General features: G+C 42.5%; 1 protein-coding gene across 2 annotated transcripts in view; it reads left to right on the forward strand.

Moving 5' to 3' along the window:
- The first annotated feature begins 3,052 nt into the window (after positions 1-3,052).
- FKBP1B (FKBP prolyl isomerase 1B) overlaps positions 3,053-20,804 on the forward strand; it is a 43,326-nt gene continuing 25,574 nt past the window's right edge. Inside the window, exons 1-3 of one of the 2 annotated variants that reach the window (XM_068678766.1) lie at positions 3,053-3,690; positions 5,832-5,879; positions 8,176-8,284. In XM_068678766.1, the coding sequence (XP_068534867.1) occupies positions 3,654-3,690; positions 5,832-5,879; positions 8,176-8,284 (194 nt within the window). In that variant the 5' untranslated portion in view covers positions 3,053-3,653. The remainder of the gene's footprint in view (positions 3,691-5,831; positions 5,880-8,175; positions 8,285-20,804) is intronic. The other variant, XM_068678765.1, reaches the window with a different exon arrangement.

The raw sequence follows: 20,804 nt of genomic DNA on the forward strand, positions 1-20,804 counted from the left end.
GACATGACCTGCTGAACTGTGCAGGCCTGCTGTTTATTTTCGTTGTTTTTTTCCAGCGTGCTGTTGGTTTTGCATGTTCTGCACAATTTTGGATTAAAATTACTAGACAGCGCTTGTTGGTTCAGTGAGGGGAAAGGTCAGGATTTGTAAAATATCCTTAGTTTGCTCTTGTTTTTCGTTCACAGAACAGTGGTTGGGTTTCAAAGTAAAATGAGTCCTTCCCCAAGGATGCTGGTGTGGGAAACGTGTGTTTTCTGGTTGTTGTTGTTGTTTGTGGCATCCATGAATTTCTATGTTTGCAGAATTCGTGCTGTCTGTTTATGGGCAATTTAGTGCTTTGGCCTTCAAGGGGAGTTCTTTGCACACATATGGAATTTATTACACATGATTTGTAGAGCCTTTGTAGATTTTCAAAGCAGAGAAGAATGGGATTTCACAATATAGGAACTATGAGCTAAGCTATGAACTAAATTAAAACACCCTCAAAATTTGAAAACTCTTTGTCTTCCTAAAAGTGGAAGTGCACAGTTTGTAAACAGTGCAGGCTGTGTGGCTTTTAGCTAAAGAAAACGAGATATTCAGCTGCTAAACTTTGAGGTTTGGGATTTCTGCAAAATCTCATAATGGCTGTGACCAATTCATCTTTTGTTGTGACCACTGAGGAATTTTAGAAGTTGGAGTCATGTGGTTCCAACGTAATGTTTGGGAAAGAGGGTTCCCTTGCTTTTCCAGGCTGCTGTTTTTGTTGTCAGGATAAAAGGACATGTTGTGGGAAGGTCTTGTGGTGAGGCACTGCTCAGGAAGGTGAGCTCTGCAGAGCCTTGAAAGCTGAGACTAATGAACTTTCTCCTTGATAAAGATACACTAGATCCCAGCGTGGGAGGAGGTAGATGTCATGCAACAGCTTTGAAAGAACATTCTTTAAAATATTGCTTTCCTATTTCTATAATTGAGTTCCAGTGATTCCCTTGGTCATGGGATTACTTTCCCTCTTGGCCCTTTTGTTGTTTTTGCCTCTCTTGTAATTCTCTGCCAATCCTAAACCACTTTCCATGTATTTCAAAGGCTTTCCTGAAGATATGGGACATTCCTTGTTTTACTCTTCTCTTCCAAGATCTTTGTAAGCTGCACAGTTGCTAACACCAGTGTCTTTGAGGATCTCAGTTACAATAAGTTGAAAAATAACAATGCTATCTGTTGTTTGATGCCTATGGCAACAAATATTTATAAATATGTATTTACTCAACAATTTTGAGACACCCTCTACAGATCCTTTTTTCCATTTTGGAATTGAATCTCACATTTCCTTCCAAGTGCTTGGGAATAATGGTGTAGGGGATCTAATTAGCTCACGCCCAGAATAAGCTGTCTGTCTGCATTTAAGGACCCAGCAAGGACAAGAGACCATGGGTTAAGATACTTACAAATGCAGTAGGTTTAAACCTAGGTCACAGCCTTGGTCTCTCCTAATCCCTTCCTGTGGCTTGTGCCTTTTGCTTTAGGTGGGCTCTGTTTTTTTCTGATCGTTTTAAGTCTGTCTGAGGATGTTGGGTTTAAGGCCTATTGTGTGTGATGACATTCAGAGTCCTGAATACTGTGGTCTCATCTGAACTCTGCCTCTTAAGTGATTGAGTCCAGTCTCTTCCCGTCACAAGAAGTGACTCAGGAACAGCTAGCTATTCTTCCACCATCATGGAAAGATACATACCCTTGATCAGAGGAAACATGTACTTACAAAGTCTAATGTGAGCCCAGCAAAGTATAAATTGCTTTTACTCATCAGTGTTACGCCTTCTGATGTTCTGGTTGTCTAAGAAGACAGACATCTACATGGAGCCTGGATGAAAGCAGCTCTTTCCTGTAAAGTCAAGGGCCCTGCTAGGACACAGTGTATCTAGAATTTCACTTTGTACTTATATGCTCAGCATTTTCTGAGCCACCAGTGTTGCTCTGTAATGACTCTGAGGCACATCTGGAATTAGCAATGTTCACATCTTCTTAATACTTCTGTGCCACTTACCTCCTGCCTGGCATTTTCCTGTTTCTCAAATACACTTTAGTACCATTGCACCGATTAGAAATAAAAAGACATTCTGAGATTTGAACTGAAAAAAAAAAATAATCCCTTTTCAGAATTTGCACCGTTACAGACCTGTTACGATCAACTGAAATAACTGATTGCTGAATCTATATTTACCATATACAGACGCTGAATTAACTGGGATGGGAGGCAGGCAAAGGGAATCCTTACCCAGTCCACATTACTTCTGAACTCATGTGCACTCATGCCTCTTCCTCATTCACTGTTCGGGGATCTTCATCCAGCCCAGTAATTTCAGAGTGTCTGAGTCAAAATAAACCATACACAGAGCTTGTGGGTGAACAATTGGATAAGAATAGTATAAAAAGTGGTGTGGAGGTGGTCAGCGTAGTTCAGAGCACACATGCAAGTACCACATTATTGCTGTTACAAAGCAATACAGTAATTCCCCACTTAAATCATCCTGACAATTGCCCTGTGCAGATGAAGATCATTTTCCCTGAACAAAGTCCAGGTTACAAGAGGTAAAAATCCTAAAAGCGCAGTGTCAGAGAAGCGCAGGTTGGAATTAGCTGGATACAGTTCTTTCAGGTGGAGAACGGGTGATTTTGAATTTGTTTTTCCTATTTTGACTCAGAACACACAGAACTGCAAACAGGACTATTTCCTCAGAGTCATTGGGAACGGCGAGACTTATGTACACAACAATTTGTGAGGAAAAAGTATTTTCCATCTATTTCAGGTACATCCACCAGAAGCAGCTGTAGCTCTTGCACAGGTTTTTGACTTTGTAATCACAGAACCATTTACCTAAATTTTTCCTCACAAACTATTGTGTGCAATAGTTCTGGACGCAAGCACAAAGAGGTAGTTCTGTTTACAGATCTGCGTGTTCTGCGTCAAAATATGTAAAAAAACCACCTTCAAAATCACCAATTCTCCAACTGAAAGTGCACAGGCTTTAAATATGTAGCCTCACATCATGGCAGCATGTATGTAGTATGTACACAGATGTCTTTTTTCTTATTTAAAATACAAATTAGGGAAGGAAGGGTTGGTAAAAGCCGGGGTGCCTCAGAGCTACCTGCGGGAGGGCTGCCCCCACCGCCACCACCCATTACCAACAGCGGTGCTGCGGAAAAGATAAAAAAGGGTTTAAATTTACTTCAAAATGCAATAAATTAATGCCGATGACTCCCTCCTCGGCTCTGTCTGACCGGACAAACGCCGAGCTCCGGAGCCACCCGTGCCGGGCGCTTTTCGGATGGCGCTGCCCGTCCCGCGGCCGGGCCCTGTCAGGGAGCCGGGCATGGCCCCACCGCCTCCCCCTCAACCCCCGTTCGTGTCCTCGCCTTCTCCTCGGCCACAACCCTAAAGGAACCGGCGGCGACACCTCAGTGGCTCCGTGCTGGGGCTGAGGGGCTCCGGGTTCCCTCCCTCCCTTGCCTCCCCGCCCCTGCCCTGCATTGGCTGCGGGCGGCTGACGGGCAGCCGGGGAGGCCGCTGGCAGCCGGCCTCAGAGGGGCATGCCTGCACCGGGGGGTCCGTGCCGAGCCGAGCCGAGCCGTGCCGAGCCAAAAAGGGGCCGCCAGAGCCGCTCCTGAGAGCCGAGATGGGGGTGGAGATCGAGACCATCTCTCCGGGAGACGGTACGGGACCTGCCGGGGAGCGGGGGGCAGCCCTGAGGCTGCCGGAGGAGCTCCGAGGCCGGGGGGGGGGGACCAGCAGCCGCCAGGCTCCTGGTTACAAGCGGAGGAAAAGGGGGAGGATTTATGGGGTTTTCAACCGGCAGCCGCTGGAGCTGAAGGAATTGGGGAGCTGGGGGCAGCCCTGCCCCAAAACTTTGCCCGGTTCCTTGCCCCCGGCTTGGCGCTGGGGTCCCCTTGGCGGAGCCCGGTCGGGTCCCCGTGCTGTGCCACCGTGCTGGAGCACACCCAGAGGTCTCTGTTGCCGCTGTTCTTTTAACATTTATTCATTTTATTCCTTTATTTATCGGAGGAGAACGCGATTTCTAGCATACAGCCGCGAGCATCCCTCCAATAGCCCAGGTTCACCCTTGGCTGATAATAATTTCCCCAAGTCCACCTGCCGCTTAACTTTGGTGACCCCCCCTCTCTTCTCTTTTTCGGCTTGGGATTTTTTTTTTTTTTGGACTTCTCCCTCCGTGATCTTTGGCTCCGGGGATCAGAAAAGCTCCTGGTTGTAAAATCAGAGCCCTGGCAAGGGGGTGAGCGGCGGTGCAGGGAGCATAAAGGGTGGCAGGCAGCCTCCTAACAGTGCTGAAACGCATCAAGGCTGCCTTTGTCAGCAGCGCGCTCTTCCACATGAGGGTCTGCGGGTTATTTCTCTGGGTTGCAAGCCTTCATCAAAATCAGCTGACTCGAAAACGCTGTCGTAAAACCACAGCTCGTCACTGGTCCTGGGAATCTCTGCTTCTAATTCAGCTGGGATGTGAATTTGTGGAGCTTCGCCGACTTTGCTCCCGCGGTGCGATCTGTGGCGGTGGGGTCTGATACTCCCTCCTTCTGTGCTATATTTAACAGTGCATCCTGTGAATAACACCTATTTTACCAAGCGTAGGGTTCGTCTTGCATAACTTTCCTCAGGTTAGTTGTCTAGTCTAAAGCAGTCTTCCCATTTTTATTTTTTTTTATTATTTTTTGCATGTTTTCTTTTCTTCCTTTTGTGGTCTTTTTGTCTCTCCCAGGCTAGGCTGGGTTTCTCTTAAGGCTCTATGATTTCTCCATTGTCAGTAGAGGATCTTCTCTTTCTTTTCCGTTTCATTCTACAGCTCTCGGTTCATCCTAGCCTGCTCTCCTGCTTGTGTTGTTTCTGGCATCCAAGTCCTAAGTACATAGCTGATATCTTATTAGGTGTTATACCCCGTCACGAATAACTTGCTACCATGTTAATTCAGACCAAGGAGGCCAGAGAACCAAACTAGATATGAGCCTTAGTTTCTATCTGAATCCCCATTTCCCAACTTTCTGACAAGAGTGTTCATTAATGATCAGTCTCATTCATTCTTCTGAGCCTGGGCTCAGCCCTGGCCAACATTGCTTTAGAAATCAAGGTTAGCTGCTTCATTATGCAACTAACACCTTTGTGAGCCTGGAAGGTCTTCCCCTGTTCTTCAGTGCCTTTGGCAGTACCTACAGCAGGTAACATGGAAATAGTAATTCAATTTTTCAGTGGCAAGACTAAAATTTAAACATTCTTTTCCTTTCAGTATGAACATTTGAGGGGTAGGTACTAGGCTCTTACAAGAGCTCAGTGTATCATTGCTTTATTGTTGCTTGATACTACCAAACTAAACTGCCTTTGTATGTGATTTTTTTTTGTAAAACCCTTCCCTGCTAATTAGAGATGCCCTTGCTAGAGCTGTCTCAAGTGAAATGTGTTGAAATGTGAATACAAATGGATTTTTTTATAATGTCAAACTAAGACTTTACTTGGAAAAATCATACCAAAAACATTCTGAGAATTTTAAGGTTATATTTCATGAAGTTTTGACAGTCCTTTTGCACTTACAGAATGGAAGTGTATATGTAATGCACACACATACAGGGAAAACTACATTACTGTGAGGAAAATATTATTTGGTCTAACAGCTAAATAGGAGCCAAGCTGAAATCTTCTACCCTAAGCTCTACCCATTCCTGCCCTGCATATAATTGATTTGATAAGGCGTAGTCAATACAAATCTCAGTCTAGCATTTTCCTCCTACAAGTTAAACATGCCTAGCTCAATCAGAGAAGATAAAAGAATAACCTTTTATAATTTTAACAGGACGGACATTTCCAAAGAAGGGTCAGACGTGTGTGGTGCACTACACAGGTAAGGTATCTTCTGAATACTCTCTCATTACCAGCTGCTTTATGCTCAGAAGTGTTTTGTCAGTTCTGATGTGGTTGTATTTTTTTGCTTTGCTCTGCCATTCATAATCAATTTGCTTGTGTTGCGATGGGTTTCCTGAATATTTGACTTCTAGCTGAGCTGTTCAGGCTACAGGAGCTAGCTGTGCCTGCTAGTAGATTTGCCAGGTGTAGTGTTTAACGGTGAGAAGTTGACAGATGAAACCGTGGACCTGATTCTCTAAGTCAATACGTCAGCAAATGAAATTGAGCGTGAAGCAGTGAAAATACTGGGTTCATATTTTTCCAGCGTCTGATCTTGGTACAGACAATTAATGATTGTTTATATCTGAAAAGCATGTGTCCATGTATTGGCACTAAAATTCATTCCAGTTTGAAGAGATCAATACAAGGTCTGTTTAACACCTGCTTTATGGACTTGCATGGATCTTAAGCGGTGAGTTGGCTAATGGAGCTGTTTACACCCCACCTTTACACAGAGGGAAAATGTCCTTTAAATCAGTTTGTAGCACTGTGCTTTGTATGTAGTTATATAAATTGCCAAAAGGATGCAAAGAGTTCTGCAGCCTGAGTCCAGAGCTGTGAATTTCACATCAAGAGCTGCCATTTTGTGCAGTCTTTTCCTTAATTATATAAAATAAAGGTGATGTGGGGATTGACAGCTATTGTTCTGGGCATGGATCCACAAGGTAATGTTTTCCTTCAGGATTCTATATTGTAGGAAAGTGATCATGAGTAACTGTTGCTTTATTTCAGCTTTGTACTTGGTTCTGTAGCTTATAACTAATTATTCATTATTACTAATGAAGTATTACTAATGAAGTAAAACTAATGAAGTATTTATATTTTCAGGAAGCTTTTTGACATACTTTCAATATCATCTCCTCAGAAGGTTATGTGGGAGTTAGCACACCGGTTTGGGACATAGGATATCAGGGCTTAAGCTTCTTTACTTGTATATATTCAGAGTATTGTGATATAAGGATCTCTGGTTGGAAATGGAATAGTGGGCAAGTTAAAGACATGGGTCTCTGTGCCAGTCTCAGCGCTTACAGACGTTCCTCTGTGACTTGGATCTGAAAATAGATGTTTTGAAACTGTTTTTGTGAAGATGCTGAAAGATATGTTTCTCCTCCAGCCCAAACTTCAAAAGTTTTCATGAAACAAAATTGTCACCTCCCACCTCCAGTTAGTTCTAGATAAATTTAAATGCCAGAACTGAGAAGGCAAAAAAAACACTTTGAGGTGACAATTTAGCTGTGGTCTGTGGCTGCCACAAAGTACAGTTCTGCAGGGTAGCTTTGAAGAGAGTGTGAATGATGAATATGGAAAGATAACAAAATGCTGCATACGCTTATTGATAATAGATAACGCCTTAGATGAGGCTATCACAAGCTGGCTTTTCATATAAAAGACTTCATGAAAACTCATTAAATCAATCTCCAGCCTAAACTGTGCTTTCTCCATTGCTAGTGGTCTCCTTGCTAGTGGTGTTCTCGAACTCCCAGATTAGAACAGGTATCAAAAAAGCTCATGAGCTCACTTTCAATGCTGCTGCAATGTTTAAGCAGTCTGTGGTGGTAATGTTGTAAAAGGGAGACCATGGTTAGTGGATCATGTGTTTTATTCCAATGGGGAAAGTTGAGATGTAAATGTCAAATTTTAATTAGGATTATGTTATCTAAATACAGTATAAGTTCATTTTATACTGGTGTTGTTCCATATATGTCTAGGATTCATCTTGAAATGATCTGTCCTATTTATATGACCTTATTAGGCCACACCATACTTAATGTTTATTCTCCCCACACTTGTAGTAGTCCTATATTTTTAGCAGATGGGTACCCAAGTTACAGACATAACTGGAGAACATCTATTTTTTCACCCAAAATGAGAGTTAGGAAGAGTTGAGACACCTAGGTATGAAGACATGATCCAGATATCCTGCTTTCCCAAGCTGCTTAATACTAGAAGCATGTAAACCTCACAAGTTGGCTTGGTGTTAAGCCTATACAGTGCTTTGAAGCTAGGCACAAAAGCCTGTCAAAGAGGCATTGAGTCTGAGAAGTGAGGAAACCATGCACCAATCAAGACCTGGAGAAAAGGTTCCCAACCTCATTGGAGTGCTGTGAGCATGAAGCACAGCAGTAACAGCCATTTTCAGTCAAAAACATGACCTGTAGGATCCAGCTTTATGTAGACTAGCTGAACGGTTGCTTCAGACAAGGCAAACCTGTGTTAGTTCCCTTTTCCCCCAGACAGGAGTCATAGCCACAACCTGAACTTGCAGCTGTCACATTCTTGGGAGATGAAAGCTGACGTGAGGAGGTGCAAGAGCTGTGGGCAAGAAAAGGAGCAAGCAAGAGAGTGAGTAATTGGTTCAGGCACTCATGTGAGAGTGCTGGAAGAGTTGTATTGCAGTCCCTGTCTCCAGAATTAGTTCTGTACTTTTTTTTTTTTTTATCCAGTGATTTTTCCCACTGTCATCATCTTGACAGCTTGCTTGGCCGTGTAACTTCTTGCAGCAGCCCTCCTGCTCTCATACCAGTGCATGCACTGAGTGGTGGTGATGTCCTTAGCACAGTTGGTACCTTGCTTCCCTGAAGGGGTCGGTTTTTGGAACAGGTTTAGGAAAAAACATTGTTCACAAGGTATTTGTGTCTTGAGAGTTTCCGGCAAGGAGGAGGAGACCAGAAGGGGCTTGCTTCTGCCAGAGCAAGTTATGAATTTTCAAGGACTCTATTTTTATTTTTTTTCAAGGGCTCTATTTTGTCTTCCTTCCCCATCTTCCCTTCCCTTGCCAACAGGCTCGTAGAGGTGTGTTTGCCATAGAATGAGGAGTGGTGACAGAGAGAGCATGGGCAGGAGTGGGCTGCTACCACTACAGGAGAAAAAGGCTTGCAGCTCGCTTCTGAAGCATATGTGGGAAAAAAAGGTTTTTAGGAGCAAACTGTCTGTTAGGGTTTGTCCTGGCAGTCCATCTGCAACAGGTTAGAGGTTGAGCATCCCAGCCTAATGCAGAAAACACCCACAGAGGACCACAGGCTGCTACCCTAGGTATTTGGCAGAACTTTTGAGTCCTGTCTGGTCATCCTATGCACCTTCCAATTCGTGCATCTTCAAGGTAGGGATTCACCAGGGTAGTTTCTAGTCTGACAACCCTACGTGTTCCTGAGAAGTGGGAAGTGAGAACTGGAATCTCCTCAAGATGAGGGAGAGCTGTGACTGAGCTTTACACTCCCGTCAGCGCTGCAGCTATTACGCTGTTAAATGTGGCAGCTCTGCCTCTTTTCTCTCCTCATTCAATTAGATGCATAACCTCAGGAGCAGACTCTGTGGTCTGACTCACAAATGCATTTTGATGCCTTAGTGGATAAACCGAAGTTCCAGTGGCAGCAGGAGTTAAGGTGCAACCTCGCTAGGGAACGGTTTAGAAGGAACCTCTAATTTAACCGATTTTCTCTTTTTTTCTCCTTTTTTAGTGATTACATAGGAAGACTGTGATAGAATATGAAGCTGGGTCTTAGTGTATGACAGAAGAAAGTGATCAAATTCCCCCATGTTCTATCTTTCTTAAGAAATTGTAGAGCTTAGTGATATGGTTTAATGGAGGACTTGTTAGTGTTAGGTCAGAGGTTGGACTCGATGATCTTAGAGGTCTCTTCCAACCTGGATGATCTGTGAAACATAATTTCTTATCATCCGGCATCTGTGCTGTGTCTCAAAAGCTACCTGACCCAGCAAAGTAATGGGATTAGTAGATATGGCAGTGAGTTGGCATCGAAACGCGTTTCCAGCAGCAGTGGTTTATGTCATGTTTGTGTCATAGATTTCTTTAAGCAAGCTTCTGAAAGCTTTTGGCAATCTGCTCGCTCCTTCTGTTTTCTGTCTGCAGAATGATAGTTGTGCTTTGTGTGCCTCGTACGCTGATAGATTGCAAGCAATTTGGGATATGAACTGCCTCCTTCTTCATGCCTAATGTAATAGGGTCCTAATTGTGCTTGGGTCTTCAGGTTACGTTGCAGCACTGATAGTACTACCAGTAAACAAATTACACTATCATTAGTCCTGGAGTGTATCAACAGAACTGAGGCATTTTCTGCACTTTGCTTTCCCGTGATTTAAATTTGTTTATTCTGGCAGCAGGAATTAGCAGTGCAGAATATTCAAAGATTTATGAAGATGATGGAAAAACGTGACTTTCAGCGAGAAGTGCCCCTAAATACAACAAAACCTTTGCTGAGATTGTGAATGCTTTGGCTGTATGGTAAAACCAGCATTCTGGGAAGCTGACTCCTGTTTCTGGCCCTCCTGCTAGCTGATGGTGTGCCCTCAGATAAGTTTTTTTGTACATAAGTCCTCAATCTGCTCAATCTGTAAGAGGGGCAGCTTTTTTTTTTTTTTTCCAAGTTATTCAGAGCTGACATTCTCTTGTGTCATCCTATGTAGCCCATAGTAAAGGTGAATTAATTCTTAACCTCCTTGTCTTTCTCCTTGCCCATCTGTAAATCTGTGATAATAATACAATTATGCTTTTTAAGAAGAAACTAGATGGTCAGTATTTGTAGTGTGCTGGAACAGATTTCTATGAGTAAGACCATGAAGGCAATTAAATCATTAATTACTTCCTAAAGCGAGCTTCTAACAGATATCTTCTTCCATGGGTGTATTTGACTTAGGCAATGGCCACAGAATTGCACCAGGTACTTATTTTTTAATTTATTTTCTGTAAACTCATAAAGTGAAATTCCCTGTTGGAGTAAATGAATACCACTCCAGTTATTTCGGATCTGCTATATGGATTCATTGTGTTTTAGGAATCAGGTCTATACTTAAAGCAGAACAAAAGATTAATTGTTCTTTTCGTAACGATCTGAGGACAAACTCAGATTGTCTTCTTTTTCCATATGTTACCAAAAGTGCTTTATATTGCCTTTTTTGTTGTTGTTTCTTTACCTTTGGCAGTGGTATAATGTGAGAGTTATGCTTGTATCTGTACAGTTGAAAGCCTTTTTTTTAAAAAACACTTTTTAATAACAGAAGCAGACTGCATAGATGCACATTAACAATTCAGAATATGGCAGATTCACTGTGATTTAAAAAGCATTTTCCATTTAACATGATACAAATACAATGCAGTTCCCTTGAAACAACACTTGCCAAGAAGAAACAAGATCTGCCTATTTTTCTTGGATCAAAATCAACCCAGTTTAAAGCGTAAGCAGTGATAACCAGAGATTTCTCTAAATAGACACAATCTCAAAAGACTAAGGTAAGTCCAGAATAACTTCGCAGAGTGCCATATAGTCATATATGAACCTCAATATCTGTATAACTGGATGTGCACCAGCTTAGTATGAAAGTGTTTTGTACCAGGTGACTACGGGAGCATGCTATTCCTCTGGTCCCGTGTTCTGAAACATCTGCACAACTTCAGTGAGAGCTGTGCATGTGTAACTGCGAGGAAGCTAAGGAGGGAATTCAATCAAAGTTATTTGTCTCCAGGAAGCTGTCTAGATAGTTTTGAAAAAGAATAGCAAGCAATGCAATTAGAGCTAACGTTAATAAGAATTGTATTGTAACAGACATTTATAATTGAGCCTTGAAACAGAGCCAGATGAATTTTGCTTACCTAGAAAGAACTTAATTGTTTTATCGAGCATGTTCACAAGATATATTGTACCAGGAGAGTGTGATGTCTGTCCATCTTTTGGAACCTGCCAATTCGCATAGTTTTTTTACTTGATGTAATTTCTGCAAATTGTCCTGGCTTAAAAGATGAGAGCCTTTTACTTCACTCTGAAAATATATTTGAGGCAGCTAAGCACTTATAAACATCCTTTTTCTTGAGTGAGTCATAACTGCAAAAAGTAGTTTTGACTCTTCAGTCAAGAACATGTTCCTTTGATGCCCTACAGACACAATTTGTCAATCTTAAAACTCTCGATAAAAGCAGTAAAATTTTCATCTTTGCTTGTTTAATGCAGACTGGTTACCTTTAAAAATATTGCAGTGGCATGGTCATTGGAATCCTGAAGCAAAAGTTTGAGGAGATTTTTGCTAGGCATTTTGCTGTCAGCTTAGTGACTGATTTCAGGCATATTACTTGTGCCTTCAGTTTTGAAATCTGACAAGAAAGAGGACTGCGCCTCACAAAATTGTCTTGAAATTAATGCTTGCAAGCGCCATGAGACTCCTATAAGAAGAGACTATTGACATGAAAAAATGATTTGACAAATAAAAAGGGTGCAGCCATTTGTAAGAAGAAATGTAGTAGCTTCAGCAGCTAAATTAGTGAGTTTAAATTGAACATACCGGATTGTTGCCTGATGGGAAAGGATCAGAGTAATAAACTAGAGCCTCAAGTTTCCCAGTTCCTCCTCTGCACTGAACACTGTTTTACCATGCACTGTACCCATTGGTTTCAGTGAAATTAATTCAGGTATTAGATGCTATTTAATGTGGGTAAGTGAAACGGAAAAGGAGTTTGAAATTATCCGACAGCATTTTTACAGGCAACCTGTGCTGCAAATACAGTTTGACTAAGTATTGGACATCGCTCCCCTTAAAGGTGATCCTTGTGGCACTGAGGGGTTATTTGGACAGCTGCTAATGCTCTTTGTGCAAAGAAAGGGAAGAGTAGGATTGCCTGTAAACTCTGTCTTCTGTTCATTTTGGAAAAAGACAGGATGAGATTTCTATTTTTTTGTCTTGCAGAGTAAAGGAGATTATAGATTTCTTCAAGAGAACACACACAGGCACTTTTTTTTTTCCCCAGACAGACAGTTCCCTGCCAGTATGAGACATGCTGAATAATTTGGTGACTGCTAGCTTCTGTTGTGGAGCATGTACTAAACTCTATAGGATTTTCTTTCATGGAGGTGCTGGAGCATCATGCTCTATTCCCGTTGTGCATAGAAATGAAATTGCTAGCAAATAATTAAACCTCCTACTCCTACCTCACAAAAACCTGAAAGACATTGATTTCAAGTTTTATTTAAAAAAAAAAAAAGTTTGAAAATCAGATTATGTAATGTAACAAGGAGCCAGTGGCCTCTGTGCATCAGTTTTTTAAAAGCACGGAACTGATCCAAACAGTTCTTCTAGAAAATCAAATTGCTATTTTCAAACAAAATATTTTTGCTGTATCCTCATCACACTTGTTTTCAATGATCCTAATGTGCCACTCTGCATACTTATAGCTCCTGCATATATTTAATGACCAGGATCTGATAGGGTTGCATCAGTTCTTGATAATTAGAATTCCAAGTCCTCACAAGATTGAGCAATTCTTTGATTTTTTTTCACAATTTATTAGAAAACAAACAGCTGTTGGAACTGGGGCTGCCTAGTGCAGTAAATAGTGTTTGTTAGTGCAATGTGCGAGTGGTTACAACATCATTTAAATGAGAAACTCTATCAGCAGGCAACAGTGACGGGCTTTTCTCCTTCTATTGACAAAATAGAACTGACATCACCGTATTTACCTAATTAAGAAGTCTAAATTGAGAGCTTAGTTACCTTAGGCTACCTAAATAGTTAGCCTTTGGACGTGCCTCGCTCTCTATTGATCAGATAAAGAGCTTAATCAGGTTCCTAAGCCAGGTAGCTCAGCCAGGCAGGGCTTGTGGAAGGGGTGATATTTTTTAATTAGACAAAGTACACTGTCATCTCTCTGGGGAAGATATATGGCACCCACGTTTCAGGTGTATCACCCAAGCTGTTGCTGTGTGGCTGGGGATCTCTGCAGGCCGGTGCTCCTCTGAACTCCTTGGGTTGGAGCTCTCAGGGAAGACCATTGGCGAGGAGCTTATATGATGCCCATCTTTTGGCACTGGTAAGCAACTGAATGGGAGGCCTCGGAGGAAACCCGCGCTGCTGTGGGAAGCAGTGATGCAGCATTGGCACGAGTTCCGCTGAGCCTCACTGAACCAGCGCCAGGGGCCTTCTGAAGGGGCCCTGTATTCAAAGCGACATCTCGCAACTGAGATGTGTTATTTCACTTCGGTTACTTCAGGGCATTGTAAATCTTAATTATTTTTTTCAAGAGGCTGCTGGCTGCAGAAGTCTGTACTCCCTTGCACATCACTCAGCATGAAAGATTGTGTATGATGTGGCCGTGGCGGATCATTGTAACTGAAGCAACACCAAGTCTATGCTATCAACATAGTCCTTTAGTTCCCATCCAGCATCTCAGGTCTCCCAAAACTCAGTGTTCTAGCAGTGGTTGTTAGGCCCATTTGATTTGTAATCCCCCCTCTGTCTCTGTTCATGGTATTTCAAGTCTGATTTCTTCTCCCAGACCTTTTAGATTAACCCGGCATAGGTACTGGTTCTCTTCGGTCTCTTGCTGCTCTAAATCTCTTCCCTTTGCACATTTAATGATGCAACTAACTTGGTTTAGCAGGATTGACATCTTTTGTTTTGTTCTCAGTGAGAAATAGAAGAGTTTTAGTTTGGTAAGACCTAACACTTCTGGGGTGCATCAAGCACAGCATTGCTAGCTGGTCGAGGGAAGGGATTGTCCTGCTCTGCTCTGCACTGCTGTGGCCTCACCTTGAGGTCACAGGTTTGGGTGGCACAATATCAGGACATTAAGCTATTACAGTGTCCAAAGGAGAGCTATGAATATGGTGAAGGGCCGAGGGGAAGGTGTTTGAGGAGAGACTGAGGTCCCTTGGTTTGTTGAGCCCAGAGCAGAGCAGGCTGAGGGGAGGCCTCATGGCGGCCTGCAGCTCCCTCACGAGGGGAGCGGAGGGGCAGGCGCTGAGCTCTGCTCTCTGGGGACAGCGACAGGACCCGAGGGGACGGCATGGAGCTGGGACAGGGGAGGGTCAGGTACACAAAAGGGGAGAGAAAGGTACACAAAAATATGTACACAAAACAAAAACATGATGGAAATCAGGCTATAACACTATAAGGGATTATAGTTACAGTAATTTAGGTTTTTGTTCTTCTCCATGGATAAATTCCTGTTATGCTTCTACTGGGATTTCCAGTAGAAGATGAGGGTTTGGTACTTTAGGAGGTGAAATCTAGTGATATGTGGGGCACATAAAAGAAAATAGAGGATGAGTCACACAGTGGACAAGTTCCTGAGGCATCACCATGAAGCGTTGCTGTTTTCAGACTGGAATGCACAATTTTCACCCTAAAGAACTGAAGCAATTTTTGTTGTTGTTGTTGTGAAAGCTGTAATTTTGGTTGAAAAGCTTCTCCTGCATGTTTTATTTTGAAGGTTGAGAATCTGAGACTGAAATTCATGGGCTAACTGCCAAGTCTATGTTGGCCTGAGCTAAAGCGTTGTATATTAACAGAAGTATGTTGCAGTATTTAAAGCTGTGAATCTGAATTTTACAGCTCAGGGTTATCTTCAGTTGTGATCTGAATTAGTCTGAATGGATTCTGCCTATGTTCATTGTAAGGCAAAATTACTTTTTCTTATTAGGGGGTTATTCTGTCCTTTCATGGCTTTCTTGCTTGGAAATTGTAGTACACGATGGTCACCCTGCCATGCATATGCAGCCGTGTTAGGAGCATCAAGACATGCTTTCTGCAGGTAGAGTAACTGACCACTATCCACACATGCTTTAATCACAGAGGAAAAGCAGAATTACACTTAATCTTCTTTCATTCTGAAACTGTTCTTCTTTTTTTCTGGAAGAAGGTACAGTAGAGATCATAAAGAGTGACTTAAACGGCGAGAGAGAAGTCTTCCTGCAGGATGCCTGTTGTTGGTGGAGAAGAGCAATCTTCTCTGCAGGGCTTCCCAGCCTTCCCAACCTTGGCTTGGGCTTGAGATCCCTCTCTGGAAGTGTCTCTCTCCACTGACAAGGGCAGGAGATGTTCCTCTGTCACACTGCCTGTGTGACTAGCTTCCCCAGCCCCTCCGTGCCCCACAGTGGCCAGCTGGCAACAACTCTGGAAAAGCGATGGCTGCATCTGTTCCACCCTGCCAGGGGAAATTCTGGAGTGCCCAGACGGCCCTGTCAATAGCTTTCCTTTTATGCTCTGCTTTCAGTTTTCTTCTGCTGTCATATGCACCTTGTCTTCAGTAAAATAAATAGCAGGGGTAGGTTCACAGCTCCTGCCCTGTTCCTCAAGTCAGTCAGCAGTGCTTCTGCACAGCACAGCTGAGAGCTATCATCTAACTGGGGCTGAGCCCATTTTGTAGCATACTACCTTTTCCTGGCTGGAGCTCAGGAGTCATGACATTATGGATGAACTCTGGGGACTTCAGAGGCTGTAACTATAAGAAGAGGTGTTGAAAGGGCATTGGATCGGAATGAAAGAACCTCATTAAAAAATTATCTTTACCTGTGCCATAAAAACTTGTTCTGTGTGAGGCCATTTACATGGCTTACCTCCTTTTCAACAGTTATTCAGATTCCTGGCTGGGAATGTAGGAGTTTTAAACTCTTGTGAGTCAAATGCAAATTCATGCTTGATACCATAATAAAGAACTGCTGTTGTTAATCCCCTGTGGACACTTCTTAAAGTTGAATCTGATCAAAACACTACACCCTTCATTCATAAATCCCCTTGGAAATGGAAAAGCATTGTTTACTCCTCTGTAAAAGACAGAGAAATTCAGGAGGGAAAAGATCTGTCCAAAGAACTCAGCAAGCCTCTGATAAAGCTGGGGATATAAGTTTATTTAAAGGTCTTATCTATTATGTTTTCTACCAGGCTGTACCAACTCTGGAAGAGTTGTTTCTTTCTCCCCAGACTTAAAAAGATTTTAACTTTTGAGAACACACTATTTGAATTGGCATAAAAGGTAGAAAATCAAGAAGTACTTCTGTTTTTATTAGGTTTTCTGTCTTTCTCTAACCAATCCTGAATTCAGTGGTTGTATAAGCACTGTAAACAGATAAAGAGCTCAGTCCTTCCTTGCTGTAAAGAATAACTGGGGACGTGATGGTAACGATTCATTTTTTTTTCAATAAGGGTGCTAAAGCTTGCCATACATTGATTAGCTGAAACTGCAGAGCCATTTCTGAAGTGTTTTTGTAAGACTTGCTGTTGTAGCACATTCAGAGCTCCTCTTCAGGTGCAAAAGTTCCTAAAGTATTTGGGAAAACAGTATCAAATAAAGCAGGCTGGACTTCAGAGAGTTTGTGGCTGGAAACCTGGGTGCCAGAGAGCTGAGAAATGGTTTGCGTTGCAGAAAAAAATACAATGAAATGTTGGATTGGGATTATTCCTTGCAGTAGTGTAGGAAGAAACATTGGCTGCAAAATTCTTCCGTATGGTAATGGAGTCATACAACCTGTAATCTTCCTGTTATTCAGTCAGTCGCTGTGACTGGCCCATTTGTAGGCTACAAAGCATGTAAATGATGACAGTTGTATTAGGGAGTAACGGACATGGTTAGTCCACTGTGTTGATAGCGAGCAGAGAGATAAGAAGAGCTACTGGTCTTCAGTGCTTCCCACATTTATTTTAGGTTTCAGACACCTCTGCACATTTTGTGGACAAGTAGCTGTGTTGAAAAAAGTGGAGGTACGAGGGCAGTAGTTATCTCAGCTCTTCTTTTTCCCCTGAGAAACTGATGTACAGCACAGCCCAAGAGGGTGTTGGCTGATGAAAGCCAGGCAGATGTGAGGTGTTCTCTGGATTTGATGTCAAGGAGCCTGCTGGCCGAGAGGAAGCACACGGAGTCTGGAAGCACAATGAATGAACGAGTGAGTGAATGAATGAATTAATATCATCAGTGTGCCCTTCCACTGAGCCCTCCTGCTGCCCTGGGCTCCTACCATACCCAGGAGCACTCTTGTTTTTCTTTAACATGCTGAAGTTATAGTAGACTCTTAGAAAACAAACAAAACTAGTTTATTGTGTGTTTAGATAAAATTTTCCATTCGTGTTTCATTGAATTATTTTATCTTTGGAATTGTGCACTTCATAGAATCACAGAATGGTTTGGGTTAGGAAGGGACCTTAAAGCCCATCCAGTTCCAACCTCCTGCCATGGGCAGGGACACCTCCACTACATCAGGCTGCCCAAAGCCCCATCCAGCCTGGCCTTGAGCACCTCCAGGGATGGGGCACCCACAGCTTCTCTGGGCAACCTGTTCCAGTGCCTCACCACCCTCACGGTAAAGAATTTCTTCCGTATATCTAGTCTAAATCTACACTTTTTTTAGTTCAAAGCCATTCCTCCCTGTCCTGTCACTACACCCCCTGACAGAGTCCCTCCCCAGCTCTCCTGTAGCCCCCTTTAGGTACTGGAAGGCCGCTGTAAGGTCTCCCTGGAGCCTTCTTCTCTCCAGGCTGAACAACCCAAAGAAAAAAGAAGAAAAGAAGAAAGTTTCTCAGCCCCTCTTCACAGTAGAGGTGCTCCAACACTCTGATGATCCTTGTGGCTCCTTGTTTGTTCAGTTACACACAAGTTTTAACACAGTTGTAAGGATTACTCATCCTATAGCTTCTAAACCCATTAGAGCAGTATCTTAAACAATGGGACTGCTGCTTGTTTTCTAGTTGTGCCCTCAGAGGGGGAAGCATGTGCCATGAAGTGTTTTATCCCATCCGAAGTGTTAACCTGAATTCCAGACTGGGCTTCTTACAGCAGACCAAACCTCGCTCTTAAAACCTCAACAGCCCTGTGTTTCCAAGACGTTCTTATCTGTGTCTCAGTTCTGTAGCTTCTTTGTAACTAGCCAAAAATGAAGTAAAGTGGGGGGAAAAAGAGACTGGAAAAACAAGAGGGTGTCTCAAGCAGCGCTCTGGGACTGAGTGGACTCTTGGCTTGTGTCCCTGACCTCACCGCTCTTTCCCCTCAAGTAAATCACCTGGCTGTATTTCCTCATTCATAAAATGGTTATAACAACACCAGGAGACCTCACAGAAGTGTGCGTTTGCAAAATAAGGTTAATATCTGCAGTGCCTTTCAGTGTAGGAGTAGAAGACCTTTAAATATTATAAAGGATTACATGAAGAGGAAAAAGAATTTACATTTTAGGAAGGAGAAACAAAAACCTAAGAGAAACACCCACTTTTAACCTCTTCTTTTAACTTTATCATGGAAAGTAAGGACGTGAAGTATGTATATGTGTTTTTATTTACAGATGTGTATTAATGTATTTTTGATTATTACAGCAAAGGCAAAGAGTTTGTCTTCTCATTTTGGACAAACAGGAGCTTAACACAGGAGGACGAGGTTGGGTTCGTTATGGACTTACTCTAAAAGAAGGGCAACCAATTTCACGTGTATTTTGTGTTAAGAAATTAAAACCATGTAAGCTTTGCAAGGCTTGGGGCAACAACAACAAAAAAAAACATCACGAAGCTGTAATATTGAATTAGATAGCTGAGTAAGAACAAAGTTTAGAATAAGAGTCACTGATCACTGGGCTGGGATTTATAAACAGGAGGCTTTCTACTCTTTTCATTCCAAAACTCGTGCACCTTGGTCATGTCAGGCTCTTTTGACTTTGGTGCAGAACTGACCTGCTTGAATTCACAGCAAAACAAAGCAGGGGAGTCTCTGACAGTATGCGGCACCATGTTTCTTCTTTAATTCGCTTGTCTTTAGCTCTTCCAACAGAATCTGAGGCCTGATTTGGGGTAATATCAGGGTGAATGTCAAATCAGAGAGAAGTGACAGTCTGTTCTGTTGTCACTGGAGTCTGGGATATCAATTTGTATTTCCTTTTTGCATTTCTGACCTGTAAAACTTCCAGAGTACAGTTAGGGACCTTCCCGTAGGGCATTCTCAGTCTCTCTGTTGTGATATGCACAGGAATTATTTTCTCTTTTTAACATGGTTTGTGTATTTAATGCTGATGCGGCTGGCACTAGCTAGTGGTGCTCTTATTTGCTTATAGCACTGATCTCAGAGTGATTTTTTTTGACATTTTCCCCCCCCTCAACACCCAAAAGAAGACAAAAAAAAAATCTCCTACTCAAATCTCTGGACTAAAGCACATTTTTGGTTGTTTAGTGGTTAGGTGCACAACAATTTCTAGGCCAAGATTATGATTCACAATGAGAGAACTTTACCTTGAACAGGTACGCAAGCTGTCTGTAGTCTGGGACAGAATTATTGTTACTGATATGGTTATTAATACAGTGTGCATTGCTTTGTTTAGAGGACAAATCACTGCCCTTCTGCTGAGTGATTGCAAATTTCAAGCCTTTATAATTAACTTCTTATCAGAACATAAATCAATGTCACTAGCCGAGGTAACTCCTGAACATGCCTTGCATAAACCTGTCGCTGAGCAGGATTCATCAGAGCTGCATTTGTTCCTGATCAAGGAATGGTAATAACTTAGAGATGACAAGTCCTACCAAGGTGAAGTATTTAAAGACTACCACCTTACCCTGATCTTACAGCCTGGGAGCTGTTAGTGGGGTCAGTTGTCAGCAGGTTTGCTGAGAAATACTTGCAAAATAAACCCCACTGGTTCTCCTTCCCGAAAGTGACCCGTGGTGGAGCAGTCCCAGAAGTGAAAGCCATCAAAAGCAGAAAATGGGCTTGGGGCAGGCTGATGCAAATAAAATCACAACATTTCAAAAATCTTCTAACATGTATTTGGGTTACAAATTAAAACGTTGTGGCAAAGCTGCACTGTCTTTTTTTTCCCCTCCCCACAGAAGATTCATGGCTTTTGGATTTAAAAGTCAAGGAACGCTGTTTTGCTGAACCATCCTTTTACTGCTCCTTACGAAGCAGAGCTTTCTAATTTAGAAATGCTTCTTTTGGCTGAGCTAAGGATGGACTCCACGGCTGCCTCTGCATATGAGGAGGGTACTTAGGGCCCTTTTACTCTGAGAGGTCACAGCTCCTGCACGATCTTGCTGCTTGCTGAAGAGCTGGGGAGTCAACTTAGAACAAAATGAAATAAACATAACAAAGATTTTGAAATTATGGTCTGTC

The sequence above is a fragment of the Anas acuta genome, chromosome 3, assembly GCF_963932015.1.
Source record: "Anas acuta chromosome 3, bAnaAcu1.1, whole genome shotgun sequence".
NCBI classification, from domain to species: Eukaryota; Metazoa; Chordata; class Aves; order Anseriformes; family Anatidae; genus Anas; species Anas acuta.